Source organism: Apostichopus japonicus, chromosome 18, assembly GCF_037975245.1.
Source record: "Apostichopus japonicus isolate 1M-3 chromosome 18, ASM3797524v1, whole genome shotgun sequence".
In the NCBI taxonomy this organism is placed as follows: Eukaryota; Metazoa; Echinodermata; class Holothuroidea; order Aspidochirotida; family Stichopodidae; genus Apostichopus; species Apostichopus japonicus.
In genome coordinates, this window is record NC_092578.1 from 18,987,677 (window position 1) to 19,015,182 (window position 27,506).

Sequence of the window (27,506 nt, forward strand, 5' to 3'; positions counted from 1 at the left end):
CTGTGCCAATACTGTACTTGACCTTACACTGCATGGCAACGTCTATCTCCCAACTGACGAACACCACCGAATGCAAAATCAAGATTATCGTAATTTTGATGCGGACTAAAGTTATACTATTCCGTCTGTAGCGTACTTTTAGAAAAACAATGAGAATATATTCAGTGGAGATATGGAAGAGAAGATAAGAATCACCCGTTTAGTACGAAAAAGATTGTAAGGAACTAGTGATAATAGCTAGAAACAACTGAGAAATATTTCTCGTGAAACTAGGCTAGGCCCGGTAATAGTGTTGTACAATTCTACATAGGTTAGGCATATTCACCGTATACTTGGCCTGACAAAGAACTAAGTAGAACAAATATATCCGAAGGTGAATATCTTTAGGTAGAGCTCGGTCCTAGCTTCACAACAAGAGAGAGATATATAGCCCAACATTGCTGCGCCCTATTTTCTCTCGTCTTAGTTTCAGACTTTGATCAAAGACGTTCAAGCAGATAGTCTGGATAAGGCCTAGGCCTAGCCTTATTTTGGTTATGTAAAGCTCACACTGAAAACGTTGGAATAAAAGCACATGTGATATGTTATTGGCCCAGTAGCTAGACAACTAAGGTAGATATTTTGCAAAATTTCACTCACTTGCCTTCAAAATATGCTTCAGTTAATGAACATTTGGTGTAGCAAGGAGTAGCACTAAGGTAGTTCTTGGTTTATGACATTGATGTATTTGTCTTTTTCTTCTCCAGAGAAAGATATTTCAACCAAGAAATAATTGAGAGAGAATTTGACCCATCAGGCAATGGCCTGCATGCAACAACACCATTAGTGGTAAGTCTGAACACAATACATGTTATATTCTTCAATCAATTGGTATCTCTTCACATTAATCAGTGTATCTTTTCTCCTAATGTTCAGTATCAGTTCCTCACAGTCCTGCTTTTGGCCATTGACTATGTTTTAGATATTAACCAACCTTTCTGTTTTCATTGATCACAGGCAAATTTAGAGATAGCTTATCAGACTGCCATTGATAGGCCATTCAGAAGTGTAAGCAGGTGTAAGAAGAAGAAACATAAAAATGGTAGACATGAAGATAAGCAACCATTGAATGAATCTGTAACACAGCTTACCAAAAGAGACTCAAAACTGAAAGGGAGAATGCAACCACAGGACATAGAGAGGCTTTCAAGAAACTCAGAATCCACACTGGTAAGTCAATGGCATACTGACTTATAATTGACGAATGATTTAGGCAGAATTTTAGTCTTGATATGTCATACTCATAGTCTATCCATAAAAAGGAAAACAATTAATTGCTTCTAAAATTTCTATAGCTATTGACATCTTTGAGACATCCGTCTTTAAAATATGTTAGAATATCTGGAAATGATCCTTTAGAGCTTAATTCATGGTAAAATTGGCTCCTCAATGCAGGCTTAAATGTTTAAGCTGTGTTAATTCATTCTTATATCAACTGTAATAATATCATCAAAACAAGTAACTTGAGCAGAATATTTGGTGTGCTATTTGCAAACTGCTTTAATCCTGCAATTCTTTTTACTTTTTACAGAATGACTTATCCATCAAAGAGCTCATTGATGTTCATCGATTTAGATGTCAAGGAGTTCCCTTTGAGCATTTAAAAATTGTGAGTGAAGACTATCTTCTTATGGTTTGAATCAATGCGAATGTCTTACATACATTAGCAGTGGAAGTATTTTCGCTTAAAAACATTTCTGTTTTAGTTTCCTGCCGTGTTTTGATTAATCTAGGAAGGAGGTCTTTAACGAGCTGCCAAAACTTCCATGTTGGACTGTTTCACCTGTACAATTCATACCCATTAGGTCTCATGCAAAGACTTGGCCCCTTGTTTCTATTTCCCTGAGCTGTTTTATGGTCTGACCTTCAGCAAATGGTTCATGAAACCAATTTGCAGTCATCTGTGCTTTGGGTTTATTAGAAGAGCTTTTCTCCTACTTTGACAATGTTGAAGATTCTTTACTCTTTACTTGCTGTTAAGTGTGAACGTTGTAAAACTATTTGTTTTCAACGCATTTGTTCTTCAGCATATTTGTTCATTTGTACATTATTACACAGTACGTGATTGTAACCAATGGCTTGCATCTGAACTACTGTTAGATTCATTTTCTCTCGGTCAGCATTTCTGCAATATAATATATCATATGAATATGAATCACAATGAAGTGTAGTTCATTGTTTTGAATTTCACAAAAAATTTCTTTCAATTTTATAGGGTAAGGTTCCTCATGTCTCCCACCACGTCCGTGCATATCTCAATGCAGGAGAGGCATTGCGATATTCAGCGGAAAGAGATGGGCGTAAATTAGCACAAGAGTACAAAGCCAAATGCAGGGATTTAAAGAGGAAGAAATTACAGAATGGGTATGTTTTCTTTAATTGACACTCAGTGATATGAGCTAGTATTGCTGTTAGAAAAGTAGTTAGTTTCTTCTCCAACATGACTTCCCCCACCATCTTCAAACTTTCGTAAACAGAACTGCATTATAAGATTATTTTTGAGAAATTTAAACATATGTTTTAAGTCTCGGGATTAGTTGTCACTTTATTAATATCAAGTCTTAACCTGGACCTACCACACTTTCATAGCTCAGATGTACCTAACCTAATTTGCATATTAGAATCTGGGTTAATTGCTTTTGACATAATTGCCTGTTAATTGTACCTATATGAAGACAAACTTCAAATACTTCGTACAAAGCGAGAAAGTTGGGTTAAAAAAACAGATTCTTCAGCGTTATTTAAGGCACTGGTAATCCTTCAGAATTATTAGGTATTTGTAAGGCACTTAACAGTTTTTACACAGAATGCACAGCATGTCAGATACATAAGATAGGAATTAAAGCTTAATGCTTCTCTTTAATGTTTGTTACACTAGGGATGGGGAAATTCTTTCTGAATCTATTCTCAAATTTCTTTTTGCATTGATCACTTGATATTAAGGAATCACAGAGGAACAAGATCTGAAATATATTCCCCACAGTCAACCTTGATCGACTTTCGCCACTTACCGATAACGACAGAGACAGCCGATGGACCAGGTAACTGTTTGCTCTAAAACTGACAAAAGATTTAAAGCTCAGTATTAAGTGTGCATATTTTCACAAAGTAATAATTTTGAAAAGGTAAGCTGGTTTTATTGTCTTAATGAGAAAATTAATGAAAGTTTTAACATAAGAATTCTGCCCATTTAGTGAATTGTTGAATAATATAACCTGACGGAAGTTCACAGACACATTTCAGATAGCTGATAGGGTGAAGGATTGTGGTGCCTATATGCTATTAAAATATTTATAACCTGCAGTACTGCATTATCTTAATAGCTGCTTTGAGTTTGGTCGACAACTTTTGCAAATCCTAAAATGTCTTACTCAAGTGAAAAATTGCAATTAATCATGCAACTCCAGACTTTTGTACAAACTTAAGCAATGATTGTATTTGACAATAGTTATTTGTCTTTTCTATCTATTCCTTATATCATCTTTCATCTCTGTTATTTTATAGTTTGGTATTTTACAAACTGTGTATTATTTGTAACTGTTTTCAATTGCAGCCTCAAACACAAGAAGCCAAAATTTGCGACATACCAGAAATATAGATATGCCAAAATCACCAGCATCTTCCACAGATGAATCAACTGCCACGCACTCAGCAGGTGACGATGAATTGCAAAATGCCAGTGTCAGGAAGTTTTATGTTCGAACGGAGAGTGGAACACTTCCAGGCGACCTAACCGCACCTTCAAAGGATGTCCTAGTCTCTTCTGCGACTGAGCCAGACCCAAGTAATCATACATTGGCAAGATTGGTGATTGGAAGTCAAACTGACAGTGTCAATGGAACCAATTTGGTAAGTGAGAATGGAAATGAGGAACAGCACAAGAGGAACAATCAGGAAGTAGGTGAAGATGAAGTTATAAATGTGATAGTCATTGAAGACAATAATGCTCAATTGAAAGTCCATTCAGGTTCACAATTTCAAAGAGAGGATAAAGACATTGCTCACAACTTTGATGATAGGGACGGCCATCAACCAACTGAAAGTGATGCCACAAGGTCAGAATCAGAGAAGGATTTTAGTTTAAGAGACTCTGAGAGTTTGGGAGTTGCTTCTAGACAGAGTAGCAGATTATCTCCAGAATCCACCTCGGAAAGGGGAGGAAGGAGAAGAAACAGACCCAAAACTGCTCGTCACGAGAGGAGTAGGATGGATAACGATAATAGGTCGAGTCATTCACAGGAGAGGGAAGAAAGAACACTGCAGAATCAATCGGATGGTGCATTGCCAAACGAACAGGAAGAAATGATCACAGTGGACAACGTCGATGGGCGAGTTCCATCCTCTCTCGACAAAGTCTCTGACGATGTTGACCTGAGGTCAGAAGGATCACATGACTCCATCGGAGATGCTTCCAGCCTCATCGACGAGCCAAGTATTAAAAGCTTATCGTTGCAAGATACGTTCAGCGGAAGTTACAGTTTGGACTTTGAAGAAGAGGATGAGAGTTCGGCATTTGATACTGTAAGCTATCACAGTAGAACTAGAAGCAAGAATGGCTTCATCAGTGTTCCAAACGAAATAGTGCCGAGTAACAGCAGGAACTCTGGGTCTAGAAATAGTGACGTAACAACAGAAGAGTACATAAGAACAGAAAGTGTGGTGTCTCTGAGGTAGCACATAAGGTAAAACATCAAGTTTAATAGTGAATCACTAATTGGTCGTTTGCTCTGCAATGATTATCACACTTCTGGCATTATTTTACCGAGGAGGATGGTCTTCTTTCAAAGGTTGTACGACTATGGAAGACAATTATTCAACTTCCTCAGTGAGTAGAGAACCTGTGAAAGCATTTTAGATAGGAATTTGTTTCAAATCTTGCATCTGTAGAAGTGTGTAGAAATACCACATTGAGTACAAGAAGCCTATTTTTTTTTGTGGAGGTCAAACGGTCATTTAGGGTCACCAGGGGTCAAATTGTGAAAACCTTGTAAACATGGTATCTTAAGATGGGAAGCATGGGCAGACTTCATAGTTAGTGTGGAAGTACCACTTTGAGTACAAGTAGTCTATTGTTTCTGGTGGAGGTCAAAGGTTATTTGGGGTCACCAGGGGTCAATTTGTGAAAACCTTGTAAACACGATATTTCAATAATGGAAGCTTGGGCCAACCTCTAATTTAGTATGTAGAAGTACCATTGAGTTAAAGAAGCCTATTCTTTTTGGTGGAGGTCAATGGTCATTTGGGGTCATCAGAGGTCAAATTGTGAAAACCTTGTAAGCATGTACACCCTCACTATACATTATATCAGATTCATAAGGAAAACTGCTCATGTTACATCATCGAAACTACAATGCATTTTAGCATTCTGGTTGATATTTCTGCCCATTTTCTGTCAAAGTTAAGATGTTACCATCTTCAGACCACAGTGATGAGACTGATTTAGATAAGACAAAAGACTGATTAGACAATTAGTGCAATTTTATGTTTCACAGAAATGATATTCAGTAATTCCTTCTCTTGTGTTTCAAAGTCGTATGCAGTTTATACTACTAGGGTATTTTTCTATATAGTTAGATTTTGCTAATTTGGTCACAGTTATTGTTTGAGTTCACTGTCAGTCCTTAAGCATGAGGCTGTATCATGAAAATTATTAAATCATCTATAACCATTACACAAATAATGAAAAGGTAACTTTTGCCATTTTTTTCTCTCTCTCATTTCATATTTAGTAACTTTATTTAACATAATATAACAGCTGTACATGATAATCAACAGAGCACAGTGAGCTTGTTAAGGCATTCATGATTTATATATACTTGTTATCCTTTATTTTATTATTTCTAAACCAGAGAAACAACAATCACGAACTACTTTGGAATTCTTTCTTGAACTGGGAAACTTGCTTAGAAGTTGTCAGTTGCCATGAACTATTGCAGAATGTACTTGAATTGATCACAGCTCAGATGTAAACCAAAGCATTCCAAAGTTTCTGAGAAAACCAGAAACAATTAGATGCAAGATACTTATTTTCTACCAATCACACTATTTCACTTTGTAGCATCTTTCAGTGAAGTTCAAGACATCCTGTTAGTAGCATATTACTTACTGAGCTGTGAATACCATATAAGCACTAGAGCCTTTATTCATGAGACATGAACTCAGCAGTTCCTGATAAAACCCACAGCATGCATCTTGAAAGTGATTACAACAGCTTTCTAGTTCTGGAAAGTAAAACTTCTACTTGTTTGAAGTATGAACATTAATGACACAGGAGTATACCCAATAATAAAACTATGTGCTAAGCAAAATTTATGTTAGTTGCACAGTTCGGTCAAAGTTAAAACATCACTTGACAACAACTGACAACAACTTGAGAGTATTATTTGTCAGCAAAACAATATACTAGCATTTGTAGGCCTACTCTGAGACGGCTATGAACCATGGACATATGCTTCTAGAGCCTTCCTACCAAACAATGTTTTTGTGCTGGGTGGGTATAAGTAACTGCACAAATTTTTGAAGTAAGCATCTTATTTTTACAGCATTCTTAGATAATATCAAGTCCCCAAATGACTTGTTTTTAGTTGTGTTACAAAATAGATTGCTTTGAGAATTAGGATCTAGGAGACCAAAATTGTTTGATTTGATCCAATGTTTAACTATGTGAAATCTCTATATTCACTGTGTTGATCAACATGTAACATACAGAGCCGTTTACAAAACAAACGTCTACCATTAATTCAAGGTGATGAAAGTTAACCATCTGCAATTATACAAACACTACAAAAAGAATAACAAAAGAATTGAACTATAAGTAAAATCCATATGAGAGTGTTTTATCAAGGTGCACAGGGTCACATCATATAAAGTATACTGAATAAAGTAACCCAAACTTTCTTTTCAAGTCTTCCCTTCCAATTCCTTCATGCAAACTGACAATTATGGAAAGCATCAAGCCTTTTAGCTGCCAATGCAATAGTTGTTAGGCAAAATTTTATAGTATATTGTAACAAAATTCTATGCTAGAACATTGCTATAAGATGCTAGAACCATTACTGATTTTATTTCAAGTTTGATTTCTCTAAGGTTGGCCATACCAGCCATCATATCAGACACTTCATACAAGTGAGTGTTTTGAAGATCCATTCTACAGAAATTTTGCAAGACTTAGTTGATACCCAAATTCTTTCAAAACAAGGATTATTCCAATACTAATATGAGTAATTTAATCTTTTCCCAAAGATGATAGCAGTCACTCACTTGATGATTCTTTGCTCATTTGCTGAGTGGAGGATTACTACATATCAAAAATTGTGCATGAAACTGTTGCTATCACAAGATTTATTTAACTCAACAGCTAATCATTTTGTTACAAGTTTCCAGATTGTTTTTAATGTTTCCTTCCTCCACAGTGCAATTAAATTTTATAAAATGGTAGTCTAACGATATGGCACTGCTCCATATATGTTAGTAGAAAAACCAAAAATAAATCCTAGTTCAATACTAGTAAACCTCAATCATTTTTCTGATAATACTGTATTAACGTTAAACATATATAACATTCAATAGTATTGGCATGTGTATAGGGCAACACTGGTTATCTTTCATTCAATAGAATTGGCATGTGTAGAGGGCAACACATGTTATCTTTCATTCAATAGTATTGGCATGTGCAGTAGGCATCACATTATCTTTCATTCAATACATTCAATAGTAGTGGCATGTGTTGAGGGCAACACAGGTTATCTTTCAATGTGCCTCATTTATCAACTACCTCCCACAGGTTTGATAATGTGAATCCATCTTTCAGTTTCTCTATCGCAAGGCCCAGCTCCTCTGAGAACACGGGTGGTCTGTCCTTTTCTTTGTTCCCATCTGCAAAATATGCCTGTAAAGTATGAATTGAAAATTGTGGATTTCAATCCAACCCAAAAGAGGTGAACATATTTAGAAACTACTAACAATACTGATATACAGTTGTGAAGATACCAGATAGTGTCAAAGATGGCAGTATCCATATTCATGAGTATCATAAGCTGGCCGTCCAATTAGGACAATCTTTGTCAATTGCGTTTTCATGGCATGCTTCAATCAGAGGCGTTTTTATACTCCATTTTTTGATGGGGGTGGGGGGGAGATGCTCTTCTAGGGGGACAGGCAGAGTACTGCTTGACCCTATCCAAACAAGGCAGTCCCCCTCACCCCCACCCCTTGTTAATACTGGTGGAAAGGTGTAAGACTATGGTTTACCATACATCCAGATCTCTCCAGACATGGCTACCTAGCTAATTCCAAGTTTGAGCACAGAAAAGACAAATTTTCAATAGTAACAGTTCGTCAACCATTCTGATTTAACAAGGCATATTGCAATTTTGTTTCACCATTTTCATTTAGAAACCCTCCAGATTAATTTTTCCCCACAAAAGTTAAGGGAACACCCCACCCCCCCACCCACCCCTCTCCACTTAGACTGCTACCCAAGCTGCTTAATTGAGACTAACAGGACAGGTATCAATTTGCCTGTTTATGTGCGAGGAAGAACAATCGTTCCGTTCAACAATCACAACTTACGGCAAACGCATCGGAGTGGTCCGCTTCGTCTACGATGTCCACGTCATCTTGAACACTCTCGACTTTGAGGTCCTCTAGAACCTGCGGGTGTTCATCTCGTTCAAACTCTACCCCTAAGACGGGACTTGAACTGTAGACCCGGTGCAAAGATTGGATCTCTTTCACCGTCTCCTGCAGTTTCTCCATTGGATCGATACGGAACCCTAGGACGTACCCGCCACTCTGAGAATAGATGCAACACGAAAACATATTAGAATGAAACACTTGTAATAGGAGTACTGCTTAGACTTAAGGTGGTTGTATGTTAATCAGTTTATAAAAACATAAATTTTCAAGATACTTATGCATATGAATTAGACCTTCTTTCATATCCAAAGTACATGATAAATAGTTAAGAACAGAAAGTGTCAGGTAGGAAGAAGGACCTTAAAGCAAGACTGACTTTATATGAACCATATCTTCAGTGAAATAAAGAAAGAAAAAACTAGACAGTGGAAAAATCAGAGAACAGAAAACAAGAAAGCTTGTTTAAACTAGTATAATATATCCATATTAGAAATACTCGCTTCTGATTTTAGTTATGGGATTGAAGCTATTTATGAAATAACGGCAATTCTCCACATGAAAAGGGAGATTTATAATATTTTCACCTCCATCACATGCTCTATCATTCCCCCTTATCCTACACTTCATTCCTGACTTTGAGAAATGGAATATTGCAAGTTATCTTCTACACATGAATTTAGAGAAATATATTTTTTAGACATATCTTTGTGAATCCTTACCTGTGATGATGTTTCCAGCACTAGAGCCATTCCAAACTTTGAATCTCTCACTTTGACGGAACGCTTGCCACAAAGAAGGAAATATATTTACAAAATGTTTATCAAATTGCCAATCAGCTTTGATGCAAACAGATAAAAACTTAACTGAAACATATTAAAATGAAAATTAGAAAAATACAGTTGTTAAATGGTTAATTAGTTTAAAACAATGAAACCACTCAAAAAAGTTAAACCAACCTAGTGTCTGTCCTTTGACAAATAATTTATCCAGTATTACAGACCAAACTGCTATGCAAAGTGGACAAGTTGCTATAGAAGTGCAAAGATGTATAGCAGGTTTTGTACACAGAACCATAGTATTTTAAAATAATTATAATAATAATAATAATGGACATTTATAAAAAAAAAAGACGCTCATGGCGCAGTGACACAAACAGTACGACAGGAAAACAGTAAACATAATACAAGACAAAAATGCAAACAAAAATGGGCAACATTGGACAAGTAATTAAACAGTTTTCATCAAACAAGTCTTCAGAGAGCGTTTCAAAGAAGCAAGAGATGGACTGTGTTTTACATGTTCCGGAAGGCTGTTCCACAGAGAAGGGGCAGAAGCAGCAAAAGCTCTTTTGCCCCATGATCGATTTGAGCGATTTTCACACAGAATTAATTTATTGTGTGATGTCATGAAACTACGATTTGTAGAATGGCGAAGTTCTAACAAAATAGCGATATGATAAAATCAATATTTATAGACAGAGTTCACAGCCTTCAAAACTAATACACAAAAATTGATCATGAAATTATTCCCTGGATCTACAATTCAAGAAGTAACTTCATCAGAACTAAAGAATGACAAGATCGACCGTCAATTAACCGAAACTGTATCAAGAAAAAACAATACAACACAGCCAGGGTGTACATAGCAATTTTAAGGTGCTTGAATTTCATTTAACTGCAATATCCTGAAAATATTAGAGTTTATGTTTAAATGCTGTCATGCTTCTTATCATCTGTGTAGCCAATCACGTCATTTTGGTGCTGATAGATAACTATGTAACATTAGAAATATTATGCCATGAAATGCACTCACCATCTGTAAATATGGCACGCTGACATTGAAGGATTCGTTGAGATTAGCATGCCACACTAGTCTGACATTGGTGATAAAAAATGTACCTAGATTGCCCTGAAAAGTGAAATACAAAAATACTGATCAGGAAATGACGTACAAAATTCATGTTGCAAACTTTGTTTAGTTTTATAACAAGAGAAACTGTCAATTAGAATACCAAAATATACAACACTGCCCTCCACAACCCCACCTTCAATATCTGCAACACTTGGTCATGGACCTAGGGTTAACATATTTCTGGAGACGTGGGCTCTTTTTGTCTATCATTCATGAATCCAGGTGGATTTACAAAATTAAAAAAAAAAAATCTGAGGCTTTGGGTAGTTCTGACAAAGTTGTAATAAATAAAGTGAAGAAAACTTTATCGACTGTCCCAGCTAGGGATTTGGCCATCTCTAGAGTTGTCCATACTTCTGATTTTTGATATCATCAACATGGTTTTGTAAATTAATTGGATCAACTAGCTATTCATCATCTCCAAACCGCTTCAATGAAAACTTCAATAAAGAAAGGCAGAATATCTTCCCAAGAAACCACAACAGATTTCGAAACAATGTATGTTCCAGCTTCCCTTAAACAGCAATGATGCATTCTTCACTGAACTATAGAATATCAATTTCTTTTCTCCTTAAATGTCCATTTTCGACCCTTTATCCTCTCCCACCTCACCACAATCATTCCCCCTCCTCCATCCTCCCATTTGTTAATCTCATTTACTTGTGCTACAATCACATCTTCAAATAAAATATCAAAGGGAGAGATGTTAGAATGACATTATATATTACCTGATCACTTGATAAATTCCAAACACCATTCACTTTATCATAAACTTGTTCAAGTGGTAACAGTCTTAATTGCTTATTCTCTACCACAGCGCCTCTTAATTTCAAATCCCTGTACAGTTTGGACGTCTCGTATGCCCTGAAAAAAAATAAGATTTTAACTTTTAATTTTGTCAGAATGTACAGTATTGATTGATAGGTATGTCTACTACAGCCTATTAAAGAGCAGCAGTATTTGACACTAACATCGATGATATGACAGAAGAAAATCAGAAACGAAAACATTGGATGGACGCAAGGAAGTCCATACCTTTAGTAATTTGTGTTGACTTCCTTTAATGCTTTGTCCGTGTAAGTTCCATTTATTTCCATTTGGACCAATTAAGTTGTGTTGTTTTAAAAACCGACAATACCTTTCATATATCGAAATAAATATTCCCATGGATTTTAACATTTTTTTGAAAAAGGTCTGATATGAACCTGTGGACAGCTATGAAGGTAGTAAAGAGTCTGGGCGAGCCGGGGATGAGGTACGTAAAAATAAACTCGAATCGAGTATTATTGCACTTGGTCAGAATGTACAGAGCCTCTGTTGTGCCACGTAATTTCTGCAAAGTATACAAACAAAGTACTCAAAGTAGGTGAAAAGCAAACTGTTCGAAGGAAGCCCTACCTACGCACCCACCCCCTCCTTAAAAGGAAGCAAATGCAAAACAAAATATGTAGTGTGTTGATTTAGCTTGGCTGCAAACTTCTGAAGTACAGAGTATTTTCAAAATTAAGTTTGGAATTTTTCTTACTGTTATATTTAAAGACAAATAACTGCAAACAAACTAACTGAACATGGTTTATGATTATGAGGTCTTTTCAAAAGAACACCTTTCCTTTGAATTTTCTTTCAAGATTAAATGTAATCTTTCGACAGAAGAAACTTCCGACTTACCGAATTAGTTGTCCTTACATTGATATTGATGACACAATTGTACCCCACAGCTGTGAAGAAGATGAAGCAATAATAGTTTAAAAGAGGTACAGTTTTACACCCTTGCTTGATTGTGACTTTGAATACAAAACTGCCGGCATTTATCTTAGCTTACATGTATTGACAAAAAAAGAAAACGAGACAGATTTAAACAGTGTTTGATTTTAAGAAAATCCAGAAGAGAGATACAATGGTTACTTACAAAGGTTGATGCGGGGCATAGAGTGGGAGTGCCACAATAGTCTAAGGTTTGTTATAATCAGCCTTCCTGTGAAATTTGAGAAGAAAAGAAATAATAATATATCCTTTAAAAGGATAGTCCAGTGAAAATTCTTTTTTTTTTACTAATGAAAGAAGAACAAACAGATAGAAGGAAATTTTAAGTCCATTTACTTTTAGTGTCTGGTAAATCTTATAACACATTCATGTAATAGTTGATATAACCAAAGTATATCTGTTTCAAAAGAACTGAGTTTAGTTGGTGATCCTCCCCAAAACACTATCCTCTGCCACACCCTTCAATCCACCCCACCCCCGCCCCACATGAAATGCAGTTAAGTCAGAGGGCACATGTATCTTATTTAGAAATGTCTAAATCCCTCCAAATTACCAAATACAAAAACTTAAGTATTTACTTTGAATTTCCACAAAATGTTATCTACTTTCCAACATATGGGCACATGGATCCATATCTTTGTAAAAATGACAACCTTCTGTTTTTACTAGTGTTGATGACGATGATAAGGAAACACTTACCCCTTTCTCCATTATTTCCTTTGGTATCTTCCACTGAGTCTAAAACATCCACTGGAAATTCTCCTGGTCGCATACCCATGCTCCTAAGATGCAAAATATCACTTTTTATAAAATTCAATTATTTGTAAAGATTGTAGCTGGTAAATATAAATTTTGAAATAAATATGATACTTGTACTAGATATGAAATTATGGAATAGCGCCTGGCTAAACTTTGTCTAAACATGATGACAAGAAAATGTTGACATATATGTTTATTAACTATACAAAAATATGTCCCACAAATGGAAAAGTATACAGATCAATGTTTGAGTAGTCACTGGGATGAAAGCAGTAAGGGACAACTTAAAGCAAGTCTAACTTCACTCAAACATGTCAATGGGATTTTACTGTGTGATTCCCCTCGCACACAGTTAACTCAATGGAGAAGTCCCATTGATTTTTTGTGTGACAGTGAAAAGATTGTCAAAGCAACGATCTTCCAAGAACGATCTCACAAAGTTTCGAGGTACTGGTGCAGTCAATCTACTTTGATAAATAGACAGTTTGAGTTCAACCATTTACTGGGTTGGAAATATGAAATCTTTTAGGCCTATTTTGTTTTTGGAATATTTGGAAATACTTTTATTGTGCATTATTTTGGCATGACGGCAGCTTGGCCTTTGATGAAGGTCAATTTTCAAGCGGTATCGCGGCCATCAGCAGGGCACAATGGTCACTTCGAGCCCGGAATATATTTCAAAAAAAGTTGAAAATCTTACGATGGATTGATATCAAAGCGAACATCACGGTCTTCCCACAATGCATCGAAGGTGTTGGAACTGTTTGGCATTTTGCTTCGTTATTGTTAAGCCCAAGAACATCCTACTGTAGAAAGTAAGTTTTGTGGACAAACATTATTGTACACATGTTGCAGGAATATACTTAAATTTTGAAGAAAACAACAATACATGTATATGGTTTATACAAGAACTTGTTCTCTCTAACATCATTAAATTACCCAGGCCAAGGCTATGCCATCTTAAGCTAGTTATTTCTAACATACACTGCGAGCGCCCTTTGCTTCACTAGGCCTTGGTTACCTTTTAGATTTAACACAGTATTCGAATTTAGGGAACACGGGAAACTACCGTGCATATTGGCTCAAGTTTTGGACTAATATGGGGTTCAAGGCCAGGGCTACTGCCACAATGTTCCTGTCGTGGAACCGGACCTTGTCAAAATTAGTCTAGGCATATGTTACAGTATTCGGATAGGTAAAATTGAATACGGTTTTCATTGACTTGAGTCTTATATCATGAATGAAAATATATACACTAACAGAGTAGGTAAGAATGAGAATGCTTCTGTGGCATCCGACCAAAACTGTTATCCGTCTATAGAGAATATTTGGAAATAGAAGCTAGGTTGAAATCGTAACGCATCTGGTTTCCAAGGACAGCAAGAATGTCAGCTAGCCGAAAAGATTGTGATATACTGCCCTCCATTAGTACTTCTCACTCGCTTATTACAACGTATCAAAACCATAGAAATTGATTAGGAACGCAAGTGATTTTCTTTGAATGCAAGTCCTGACATTTATTGTTTAGTTTAGTGAAACAAATATTATCTTCTCAAAGCTTTAAATAGCAATGAAGAGCAACTACCACCGATGGTAATCGCATTTAATGGTCTATTTCGTCCCAACATTACATCTGTAGGTCTTGAATTACAACATCTATCGCCTGCCAGTCATGACCATCCCATCCAACTTCAGTCATTCTTTATAAAGGTCTGCCCCCACCCCGTAATTGTCTCATTTGTCCACGGAATCATTTTACCCTCACCATACCGACTAACTCCTTCCCTCATTGCAATGAACATTAACAAAATTGGGAAAGAAATGCATTTAGTCTCAATACACAACCTGCCGCTCTATGCCTCTGCGTCCGAACTTCGGCCAAGCGTACTTAAGCGGACTCTCAAGTTACGCTGCAAGTACGCTTGATTAGGACGTAAATAAGGTCACCCAGACTGGTAATGTATACATCTTTATCCTACCTTGTGCAATAAGACCCCAGTTCCAATTTTTCCCACCTGCAGCTTCAAATGTTCAGATGTAAGCAACAATCTTGACTCTTGAGGGGAACAATCAGCATCTATTATAGCGAGGTCAATGTCCACCAATTTAATTTGTATACAAAATATTCTTGACCCATGAACTTGTAGCAGCTAAATTTCTTAATCTGTCTACATAAAAATCATATTCTTGTGCAAAATTAGCGACAAAACGAAATATGCGTTACGTCATATTCATTTTGTTTACTCATCCGAGCAGTTGTAAACAACAACAGAGCGTTGCGAAATCATTTGTTTACATTATGTCGATGAGGCGCAGAGTAGCAGACGATCGTTGTACTGGTACAAAGTACAATGCTATGCGAAGTATAATAACAAACACTGACTGTAGCCTAGCCTAAGGATCATCACTCGGAAAAGTATGTTTTAACATACATAGTACTAAGAATCTCAAATACTACTTGGTACATGAAGTAAACCATTTCGGACTGGGTTATTCAACGAACTGTTGCTTGTGAGTTGTCATAAACGAGTAAATCGGCGACGCTAGCTTGTTTGTGTGGCTTATATAATGTAATTTCATGTGCATGCGAAGTATATGTAGCCATGCGAGTACTAATGCTACGTTAGGCAAGTGACAATATTTTGGAAGTTAACTTCATGTTAGGTTATAGGGCTAGGCCTCATGGGTTCGAATTTAAGCTAGGTCCTTAAGAACAGAAGAAGCTTAGGCCTTACTTAGGCCCCAACTTAAAGTAAGGTTATTATCACATACCACCTAACACTTACATTACTCGCCTACAACCTATTGGGCCAAGGCTATAGGTCCTAGCCCAAAATACTACTTAGCCAGACTAAGTTAGCCTATATAGAAAAGTGGTCCCAGGTATGATCAAGCCCAAAGTGGTTTTCCCCTTGTTATATGCCTATGATCTAGTTTGAGCATGTGGCATATTGTGTCCTTTGGTAAGGAAAACTCTGGCAACACCCAGAAAATTTTCTGAGTTGAATGTATGTGAACATAGGCTGGCCTAGGCCTAACGTAACATTTGAGGAGGAATAGCTTTTATGCTATTGTTTCTTCTGTCGAAATCTCAGCAAATAGTGAAGAAACATGTACAGTCCTGGCTATTGTAAGGCAGGGTTTTAGTTGATACTTATGTCTGGTTAGCGTGGGCGCTCATACACGAGATTATTCTGCCGAGGGTTAAGCCCGAAATATAGAGATTACACAAGAAACAGTTCAGGAGACGAATCAGATACTTCTGTCTTGTGATAAACTTTATTGAAGTGTTCAGACTCCAAAATAAGTACAGTAGATGGGATGAAACTTGAAACAGTTAAACAATAAAGGGCCTAAAGAGATTAGAACTCAAACAATACATCCTTACAGCACGAAGACTAACTGAGAACTCTGGAATATAAAAATGTGCTTCTTTGAAGTCCGGCAAACTGGAATAAACAAGCAAGTACGCACACTCAGCTGATTGGCTGAAGTGCCGATAGCGACCAATAATATACTCTTGATTTGGACAAGCCAATCGATCGCGAACAGCTGAATGCAAATGTCTGCAAATATAATATCATGTCACGCACATAACGTACCCAGAAATACACACAAAAACCCGTATATTCTATCAAAAACTAAGGATTCTGGCAGGGTGCCAACCAATGCTAGGAATAAGGTAACTAAACATAACCTTGAACTTTACATGACCTTGTATATACACCAAATACATCTCACACTATGGAGCAAACCAAGGCTAATGCAGATTACAAAACTTGATGTAAAGAACACAAAATTACAGTTGAATTAAAGTTTGGTGTTTTAGAGGATGCAATGGCCGAGAACATCGCCCAAACCCTTCAGTTTCATGAGTAAAGTGTTGGAACCTAGTATGGTATGCAATGTATCATGACCAGTGCACTTAAGGTAAATTTAATTTATGACATCACAGCAAAGTAAGATTGGAATTTAGTAGCAATTATTCTTTCAACATGTTTTGTCTCAAGTCTGAAGTCAAAAGAAGATGTATTTATGCTGTCCACAATTCAGTAATTATTATTTTTTTCTGTTAGGTAAATGATATCACCTCAAATGTTATATGTTTGCATCCAACATAAAGAATAATATTAAAGAAACCTCCCAGCATTCTTTCTAAACCTTACCTGTTTGTATAATTTTTCATCATTGTATGTAGTATATAGGATGGTTCATGTTCTCCTTATAGACTGCATCACCATATGAATTTAAGATGCATTCCACTTAGACATAATTAAGGCAGCGCCATTAATGTACGATCAGTGAAAGAGAATGAAGATGCTCAAACAGAAATATTCATTAATCTCATCAAAGTTTTACCAAAATATTTAAAATACAGATGTGCATGACAGACGTGTAGTACAAGTACAACAGCATGAGAAGGAGTAAAAATAGAATCACCCTTGAGTACCAGTGCAAGGCTCAGTATACAAGTACCAGTACATTATGTCATGATGTTATACATACTTGTATGTATTTTAGATCCTCCTGCGAGCAGGAACTCGTGAAGAAGCCATCATTGGCTTATCAAAGCCGCAAGCTGACCGAAGTCAATCTCTTAGATTCATATTTAACGTCCATACATCCAGACGTCCATACATCCATAGGTCCATACATATTTACCGTCCATACTTCATTTCCAAATTGCCTGGATTATCAGTGCATAGCCCATTTGTGTGGTTACAATGACACACAACTATGCTAGAATACAAGTACTCATTGCAAGTCTACTCCATCCAGATAAACAAATGCTCAAAGTGTCAGGATTCACCTCACCATGCTCAATCAACAAATGCATTACTCCCTCCTTTGATTGAATTGTTGTACTATCCACTTACCTCTGGTAAGCAATCCCTTCATTCACTCCCTCCCCCCCCCACACCACATTCCACCCCTCCCTCTAAAAAGTAGACCTTTGGTTTTTCAAATTGTAAATTGTTTTGTTCAACCATGAATACATTGAAAAGTAGGGAGTTGGGGGAGGGAGAGGGGTAGGTGCGAGGGGGATCTTCATGTTCCCCTGAAGGGTTAATAACACCCTATCATTACCGTGGTAATACTGAATATATGTTCCAATCACTGTTAAGTGTGTGGTATTAGTAGATTTGCTAGATTCCCTATGTTCTTGTAAAGGTCACAGCTTGGCCCTGTTCTGCAATCCTGTACGTGACTGAACTTTGCAGGATCCTTACCTTAATGGTAGTCATTCCTATCTTTTATGTCCATGATAGATATCTGTTTATGATATTTGACAAAGACGGCATAAATAATGGATGCAGAAAGAAAGAGGGGAAAAAAGGGGGAAAAAGAAGAAAAGAAAAGAGAAGAATACATATATTCCAACAACTGAGTGTTCAGACTTTGCTTGCTTGAATTACCTGAGCAAACATGTTCATAAAATTGGAAAACGTCATATATATATATAGCTTTCTTCATAAAAAACTTTTGCATCAAATAGTTTTTCTTTTCTCGATCTGCCAATTTCTTCAGTGATTTGTTAATAATTCTACTGCTGCTGTAGCAAACACTGTGCATTCTGTTAGATATCATATTGGCAAGGAAAGTTGAAAGTACTCTAATTTTATATGTTGTGGTTTATAGTCTGATGTAATGTGTTGGATGCTGCACAGTATTATCGAATGGTTTTATTTTCTATGCTACCCACCTAAACATACATACCAGTGTCTTTATTATTGTCAAGTGACACATCACTGACCAGTTTTTGTCTCCTCAACAACCACAAAAGGGGAAAAAAGGGGAAATTGTGCACTGGTCCTGGAAAATACAGCATAATATATATATATATATGTATGTATGTATGTATTTTGGATCCTCTTGCAAGCAGGAACTCGCGAAGAAGCCATCATTTGCTTATCAAAGCCGCAAGCTGACCGAAGTCAGTCTCTTACATTCATATTTAACGTCCATGATTATGAATTGTTAATTGTCAACAACTCTGTAACTGGACGACATACATTAATCTGGGAGTGACTCAAACCGGGGACCTTATGATTGAAAGGCACCGGCGTTAACCACTGAGCTAACACTCCTATCAACACTCCTATAAATATTCCTTCATTAAAATATTGTAAAATCTAAGACTTTTTCAAATTCTTGCAAAGAAGGCCAAAGTGTGCTCAGTAAAGTTAAATAAATTAGTCAGATTATTGATTTCTTAATTTGGGACTTTCATGGAGGTGCCTGCCATTCACTCATTAAACAACAAATTTGTGGAAACCACCTAAACCGATTATCAGGACTCATTGATTGTTGATCAAACGTAGTAGTAATCTCATCATCATGTTTTATGTCAAACTTTTTGGAATGTGATCCCCGAGCACGTTCCTCATTTTTCTGATTATTGAAACTTGATACGAGGCTTTAAAGAATTGTGCGATAAAGTTAAGAGCATGGTGAAGTGTTATGGAGACAGTATGTCATATTTGGGGTTCATGGCTCCTTGAATGTCCCTGTCACCAAAAATTAACGAAAACTGGCTGGCATACATTTAGCGAGAGTCACAATTGTTAGGCTTACTATAGGTAGCCTAACATTAGGTCATCATTAGTGTGTAGGCATCTTGGAAAACAATCTGGAATTTCACTCATGTTTTGTTTTTTTTAGTTTCTGGAACTTGATTTCCAAGCTAAATATTACTCTACCCCCTTCCCTCTCGCAATTATTATAACAATGTACGCCGCTTTGCATTCTAATGTATTTTTTTCTTTCTTCTATTTTCAATTTCTTTGACATCATACCGAGATGGCTTGCAGCAAACATAGCCATCTACCATTGCCCTACTACCTATGTAAATAAGCTGTGCAAATTTATCGATTGAGTCAGGTTGCTTTCTTAAATTGGCACTTCAGGGACAGATGTCATGAATCAAAATCTATTTGATAGAGGTTCAAGATGGCATGAACTTTGTTTTGAAAATCATGTCAACCTGTTAGAGGACCTTTGACCTTTACTTCCCACTACCCTGGCTGTAGGCTTCTGTAATTTCAAATATGTTTATTTTCATTAATTTTACTTCCCCAGTGAGTACATGAAACGGCAGAAAATTTACACTGTCTTCATTTATTTGTGTTCCATGTTGGCCTGAGCAACAGTGAAAACATAAAAACAACAGAAAATAATTCGCAGGGTGGCTTGTTTTAATTCCGAGAGTTGATGGTCTGCTTGTAGCCAGGATAAATATCAGATACCGTCTTCTCAAGTATATATGTTTTGAACTTACTCAAGTCAATCAATCTGCAAACTTTCTCTTAAGGTATCATTTCCCTGGAGGAGAACTCTGGAGCTGCACACCAAAGTTGATTTAATCCTCCCTACACAGTTGGTGGACAGAAGAACCTATTTGGCTGATTTACATATAAATGGTAAGTATATTGTTTAAGTCTTTAGCATTGTTATTATGAAAGTTGAAAATTAAGTGAATCATGTTTTATTGCAAATAGTATTGTTTTATATATTTTTCCCCCAGTTTTTTATCCTCTTCCATATTACCCTAGATACTAAATGCGGGAAATATAATAATATTCTACTGTACATACAACCAGATAATAATAATAATAATAATAATGTGAGACTTAGATAGCGCAAAATCAGTAGACAAAAGTCACTGCTCAAGGATTTTACCAAGAAAGCAGATTAATTTACAAACGAACAAGTGTAAAGATGGGTCTTAAGTAGACTTTTGAATGTAGAAAGTTTAGAGCAAGTTCGAATGTGATCTGGTAACTTGTTCCAGAGATAAGAGCCAGAGTATTCAAAGCTTCTGTATGCATAGGTCTTCAAGCGTGATTTAGGTACAGTTAAATACAGTTTGTTGGAGGAACGAAGTGTGCGAGTTGGAATATATGGCAAGAGAAGTTGTGACAGGTACACAGGCTGTTCCAGATGATGAGCATTTTCTTCCCTTCCTTTTCACAATACTGGCAGCTGTATGAAGGTGATCTTCTCGTAAGGGCATTCCTATGCATGGTTGTAGCAAATTATCAATGCAGTAATCTTGATATTCATAGTTAAAACTGCTCTCTCTTGCCTGTTTGCTAACTTGTTGTCATTCCCACGGTTACCTATTTGTGATATAAAAACTGAGTGTGCGTTTAAACGGAAGCTTTCTGTATTAGATTTTATTGTAAGGATACCTACACAAGTAAACCATTTATCATATATTCCTTTGTGCTAAACTAGTTACTATGTGTATAATTCACACATCTTTTAAATCTTTCAGGAACAGAAATGTTTGTCCGCATTAATTATTACACAAGATTGCGGGTTTCCCACAATTTATCTAGAGGGTCCCGCAAAAATAGTTTATCTTGTCGAGAATTTCCCGCAACAACTCCTGGCACTGCCCACAATTAGCACCATTACTGTAGTTACAAAACTTGCCAATAAAGAGCCGGATATTATAAAGTTTTGTTTGTAAGGAGTTATTTACTTGGTCAAATCTTTCCAAAATATCTGTCTTTGTAAGAGTGGCACAGCACAGTGTGTATTGTGTATATTGGTCCCATGTGTACTGCACTGTATGTACTATATGTGCACTAAATATTGGTACAGGCAAATGTACATATCTAACTACTTATATAATGAACCCCCCCCCCAACAAAAAATGAAAATCTCCCAAAAATGATTTGGGGAATTCCCTCCCTCCCCCCTTCTTTAACATCCTAGCCCTAACAGTGATTCACATCTCTTAAATCTTTCAGGAACTGAAAAGTTTGTGTGCTCTCCATTTGGGATTGCGGTGGTTATAATATCCATGGTTGGATGAAATATTCACTCCACCAGCCTATAGGCTGTGTTACAATTTCTGGTCCGCACACAGCATGCACACAGGTGCAGGAAAGTAAACACTTCATTGAGTCAATATCTTTTGGCAGTGCTAGAAAATCAAGCGCATTTCATCAAATAGAAACGCAATTTGCATTGGCAGCAAATCTGTTCACAAAACATGAATATCAAGGTATAGGAAGCTTATAATGGTACATGCTAGATTGAGTCAAACAGTTCTTTTGTGGGTAAGAAAAGAATTTTCACCAAATCTAAGTTTAAAACACAATAAAATTTGTGTCAACATCAATCAGAAAATAAAATAATACTACAGAAGAAGACAAAGGAATGGGTTAGAAAGCTCTTTCCTATTCGGATTAATAGCCAAGTAAACTATGGATGGGGAGGCGGGGGGGGGGGGGAAAGAGAGAGGGGGAAGAAGGAGAAAAAAAAACCCATGATCAGCAGTATGAAAATCTGGAATGCAGTAGACATAGGTCGTTTGATGTAAGTGAATACCTTGAGAAAGTTACTTATCTTCATATACAGTTTTAAATCTAATATCAGATTTAATAATAATAATAATAGTAATCAGCAGTTATTTTTACGACGCTTAAGCGACCACAAATGTGGGAGAAATTGCAAGGGCTTATGGATTACAACTTACACGTCTGGTGGCTTCCTATTCAACGTTTTAACTCAGATTTGGAATAATTCCCCCCCCCCCACCCTCCACCCCCGAATGACAATGGAGCAATCGGATTGCGACTGCAAGGGCGTTCACACTGGGATGTCGGTCTTGGAAGAAGAGATTTAATCCTCTGTGTGTTCCGGTTTGAACAAGGCCTGAGAGCTACTGTCTACTGTACTTGTTCAGTCCGATTTCTGTTGAACTGAAATAATCAACAAACTACTGAGGTAATAAGAGCAAAGCATACATTATTGTATTATCAGAATTTGACCACTCCTAGATTTGCGAATGACCTATGACCTTTGTTGTAAACAATAGAGAGCCAGCAGTTGTAGAAAAGAGCTTACAAACCAGGTTAACTGTTGGGTAAATTCTTACACTCACATACATACAAACCTGTAGATATAAACTAGCATGGACTGGTGAATAACTTGAGATTTACTACAAGTTGTCTTGAAAAGAAGGTTTGGAAATAACTATTTGCTGCCCTCCTTAAGAAAGGTTTTTAACTTCTTCAGTGGGGCCGTCATTGTAAATATTACCTGAAGGTTTGTTAATACATTAACAGGAAGTTCTGTCCATAAAAGTGATATAGCTCAGCATAATCTTTGATACATTGCATAAATGGATTTTATTGATGAGTTTTGTATTTGTTTATCATTCTAAAACTCTAGTGCATGGCAAATATTCTGCGTTAAACAGTGATTAATTTCTCACTGATAAGTGTATATTAAATCATTGATGTTTTTAAAATATAGTGACCACCTCCTATTAGTGGGATTTAAATTTAGACTACATCCCTGAAGATGTTGCTTACGTACGAATGTCTTACGTAAGACGATCGTTATCTTGGTATTGATAAAGTAATATTACCACAAGAGGTTTATTTCGACCTGTTCCTTTTAAGTGAAAGTAGTAAGCTATAGAATTGTGCAAGTTATTTGTAAGAGGCTGTGGAAAATGAGAAACAGTTACATATAAACAAGTAAACACACAAATAAACAAATACACAGGCTGAGTATAGGAATTTTGTGGTCTACAGATTGCAGGGACTTGTTAGGTTATTCTCTTCCTTGTCCTGTTCACTTAAGCAAATCTCTCCAAGCGAAGCACGAGTAAGTTTTATACTCCTTCTCTGTGTAGATGATATTGTGCTCTGCGGCAGCATGTTGTGGTATGTGGTGACAGATGTGAGATTTCTTTCAAAGTTTATTTTCATATGTTACTGGTTCATTCCCAAACCTGAACAATTTGTTTTCATTGCTGGTTGTAGGTATATCATTGCCAAGATTCAAGAGATGGAAAACCGATTTCTGCATTTAGACCCAAGGTAATAATAGCTACTGCAGGAATGTCTGACTTCATAATCAAAGTATTTTCATCTCGCATAGAATTTACAGAACATTATTTAAAGGCTAGTTGCACTTCAGTAGGCTACAGAGCAATAGAGTATACCCTCAATGAGGGAGGGAAGGGAAGGGGCCTTCCCCTGGCTCCCAAATCCCCCCCCTCAGACATTGGCATATACCCTGATCGCCACAAAATTCCAAAATAGTTTCCTGGGTTTATGTATGTTCACTCAGTTTTTTTGAGGAAAATGATTTGAAGGTTTTGTATTTTATTTATTCAGAGAAATTTTTCCGAGGATAAAAGATTGAAAACGTTACGGCTATATGTTAGTTTCAAAGGTGGCCTACCACAAGAGGCGTGACTCTGTTCTTAAACTCAGAAAGCACTTTAGACATAAGTTTCCAGTAAGATCCTGTCTACGTCGTGGACGGCAAGTACTTTCTTTGCAGATTAAATTCAGTATCTTGTTTCAAAAGGCTTCATGTTGCCACTTGCACAGTGGTAAGGCAAAGCAAAGTGTGTATCAAATTGTATCATTCGATCACTAAATTCACTTTCGAATTTGTGTAATCGGGTGTGATAGCCAGTCCGGTTGTCGCAAGGTCTGATATTTTGGGGAAATCCTTTGACGTTGGGTCAGCGAATGACTGCAAGATTATCCGTAGACGGTGAGATTAATACCACTTTGGGGGTGTAGCTAGGTCTAATCAACCTCAAAGTTGCCCAATCATTCTGAAATAGGATCTTACATTTAGCAATCCACATCCACTTTTCGAAAATGTAGAGTAATTCTGTCTATTCTCTTGAATTTCTGCAACAAATCTGTCTCCATCCTGAGTTGTTATCTTCGTCTTCTGGCCGGTATAAGTTTCATGATCATGGTACTCCATAATAGGGTTTTTGCAATATGAGGTTTTTCGATATCGATACATATCCATCGGAAAAACATTTGAAGGACAAGCATCAGCCATTTTCAAATTAGGAAAAATCCAGTCGCAATGAACCATCTTGCAAATATTTTGAAATGAAAACTGCTAAATTTCATTTTCATGATCGTCAGAATAAATTATCACTTAATTGTTTTAGGCTGGTTTGGCAAGTTTTATGGGAAGCATGAAACTCTTTATTTATTTTGTAATTTCCTTCCTTTCCCTGTCAGGGTTTTGAGAAAAACATATGTTACTTTATTTTTGTGCACTAGTACTGTTACAAGTGATGTGTTCCACATCACTGACAAAAGTTTCAAAATAAAATATCAAACTGTATTATCTCAGGGGTGTACCACACTTCCATGGTTTTTTAGCTGTATACATGTGAAGCTTGTCTGATTTGCATATAAGTCCAGGGGCTAAAATTTATGAAATGATTTTCTTGTTATGAAGTGATTCTTGCTAAAAGGTTAACATCTGATGGATCCGGTATTGGTGAGAAGAGATGGTAGATGGCATTGATGGCAATTGAAAGAAAAAAATATATATATCATGGAATCAAAATCATTTGTTAGATGTTGATGATGAAGGCCTACTGTCAGAACAGAGAGTGGTCATGTTGATCAATTCATTCAGATTTATAATCTGTCTAAACCTGGTTTGATGGTTTGTGATATTTCCACACACTCATTTGAATTCGAAAGTGGTTGAAATTTGCTTTCTCGCATAACTTCCAATTGGAAGTACAACTCTATGTATTTCAGTGAGGAGTTGATGGCACAGTTCCAGTATCTATCTAGTGAGTTCACTCTCTCCCAATTAGAAGTACCACTCTATGTATTTCAGATAGGAGTTGATGTCACAGTTCCAACATCTATTTAGTGAGTTCACTCTCTCCCAATTGAAAGTACAACTCTTATGTATTTCAGTGAGGAGTTGATGTCACAGTTCCTATATCTATCTAGTGAGTTCACTCTCTCCCAATTGGAAGTACAACTCTATGTATTTCAGTGAGGAGTTACTGTCACAGTTCCAACATCTATCTAGTGAGTTCACTCTCTCCCAATTGGAAGTACAACTCTATGTATTTCAGTGAGGAGTTACTGTCACAGTTCCAACATCTATCTAGTGAGTTCACCCTCTCCCAATTGGAAGTACAACTCTCTGTATTTCAGATAGGAGTTGATGTCACAGTTCCAAATATCTATCTAGTGAATTCACTCTCTCCCAATTGGAAGTACAACTCTTTGTATTTCAGTTAGGAGTTGATGTCACAGTTCCAACATCTATCTAGTGAGTTCACTCTCTCCCAATTGGAAGTACAACTCTTTGTTTTTCAGTGGGGAGTTGATGTCACAGTTCCAATATCTATCTAGTGAGTTCACTCTCCCCCAATTGGAAGTACAACTCTATGTATTTCAGTGAGGAGTTGATGTCACAGTTCCAATATCTATCTAGTGAGTTCACTCTCCCCCAATTGGAAGTACAACTCTATGTATTTCAGTGAGGAGTTGATGTCACAGTTCCAATATCTATCTAGTGAGTTCACTCTCTCTCTCTCTCTTTATGGTTTGTAATATACAGCAGTAAAGTAGAAAACCATCTGGACTCAATATGGCTGGTATATTACCAGTTCAGCAGCTGTAGCTGCAGAGTCAATAATACATGGTTGACAGAATAAACATCACCACCCTCAATTGCGGCTTGCTGCCCGCTGAAAAGAATAAAAGGAGGGTTTCCTGTCAATCACTATCCGAGATAAATGTATCTGACAGGTGGGGGGAAGGAGAGGAGAGGTGCAGGCACAACGGTAGGACTACTAGCAAACACAGTTGGAATTTCTATAGGTTAATATTTTGGAAGTGAAAATTAATTTCACGTAATGTTGTGAATTAAGAATGTGGAGTGATCACTATTTAGCAGTCACTGAGGAACACCTTGAAGGAGGTAAAAATGGTGACATAAATTTGTTATCCTGGGAAGAAAGTCATCATGGTTTGTTTAGGTTTCAAACTGGGCGGGGGGGGGAGGGGGAGGGGAACAGCAGGATCTAAATCTTTGATCGATGATGTGGGTAAGAAAATGTATTGTATTTTTCAAAATCTTTTTTTTTATGTCATTTCTATATTGCATTCTGTCCAGGTCCGTACTTTGCTTAGTATTGTTTGAATTCTTTCTGTATTGACTAATCTTGGAAAGTTTCAACTCCTTTTGTAAGAAATATCTCAACCTTTTGCATATTACTACATGCAGGGAGAGCTATCATAGATCAAAGCAAGACGTCAAATGGTCTTTTTTTTCTTTGTCCTGAAATGCACGTAAGTGGGAATCTTAAAAAAAGACTTTTAAAGTTCAGCAGAAGATTGCCTCTACATAAACCTGTTATGATGGTTAAAGCTGTCATATAATGACTTTATAAATATTTTTAACAGCTTTTTGAAGAAACCTTCAGTCATTTATTTTCAACAGTCTTCCTTTTTACCTATCTGAACATCTGAGATGATTTGTCAATTCTCCATCAGTCAAAAAGTTTCCTTCGGCCTATATCCTTTTAGCAAGACAAGATTCAAAGTATTAAGAGACCCATGACCTTTAAAATTTGT

General features: G+C 36.7%; 3 protein-coding genes across 4 annotated transcripts in view; 2 read left to right on the forward strand and 1 right to left on the reverse strand.

Moving 5' to 3' along the window:
• Positions 1–21: 21 nt before the first annotated feature.
• Positions 22–4,726, forward strand: LOC139959061 (uncharacterized). Its single transcript, XM_071956614.1, has 7 exons — positions 22–216; positions 747–828; positions 997–1,209; positions 1,571–1,648; positions 2,255–2,403; positions 2,983–3,080; positions 3,593–4,726. The coding sequence occupies exons 1-7, from the start codon at positions 173–175 to the stop codon at positions 4,711–4,713; spliced, it is 1,785 nt and encodes a 594-aa protein (XP_071812715.1). The 5' UTR covers positions 22–172; the 3' UTR covers positions 4,714–4,726.
• A 2,932-nt stretch (positions 4,727–7,658) lies between these two features.
• Positions 7,659–14,502, reverse strand: LOC139959063 (BBSome complex member BBS5-like). 2 transcript variants are annotated; one of them, XM_071956617.1, is made up of 11 exons: positions 14,371–14,502; positions 13,811–13,913; positions 13,051–13,133; positions 12,497–12,562; positions 12,256–12,305; positions 11,793–11,920; positions 11,316–11,451; positions 10,489–10,584; positions 9,396–9,458; positions 8,611–8,832; positions 7,659–7,927 (listed from the first exon to the last, which is right to left on the reverse strand). In XM_071956617.1, exons 2-11 carry the CDS (start codon positions 13,879–13,881, stop codon positions 7,799–7,801), a joined length of 1,044 nt encoding a protein of 347 aa, XP_071812718.1. In that variant the 5' UTR covers positions 13,882–13,913; positions 14,371–14,502; the 3' UTR covers positions 7,659–7,798. The 2 variants fall into 2 exon arrangements, with proteins under 2 accessions (XP_071812718.1, XP_071812717.1); XM_071956616.1 differs by having other exon boundaries at positions 7,661–7,927; positions 13,811–13,916.
• Positions 14,503–15,452: 950 nt separating this feature from the next.
• LOC139958496 (growth factor receptor-bound protein 14-like) overlaps positions 15,453–27,506 on the forward strand; it is a 133,710-nt gene continuing 121,656 nt past the window's right edge. The window contains exons 1-2 of the mRNA XM_071955593.1: positions 15,453–15,621; positions 20,423–20,531. The gene's annotated coding sequence lies outside the window, so the exon portion shown is untranslated. The remainder of the gene's footprint in view (positions 15,622–20,422; positions 20,532–27,506) is intronic.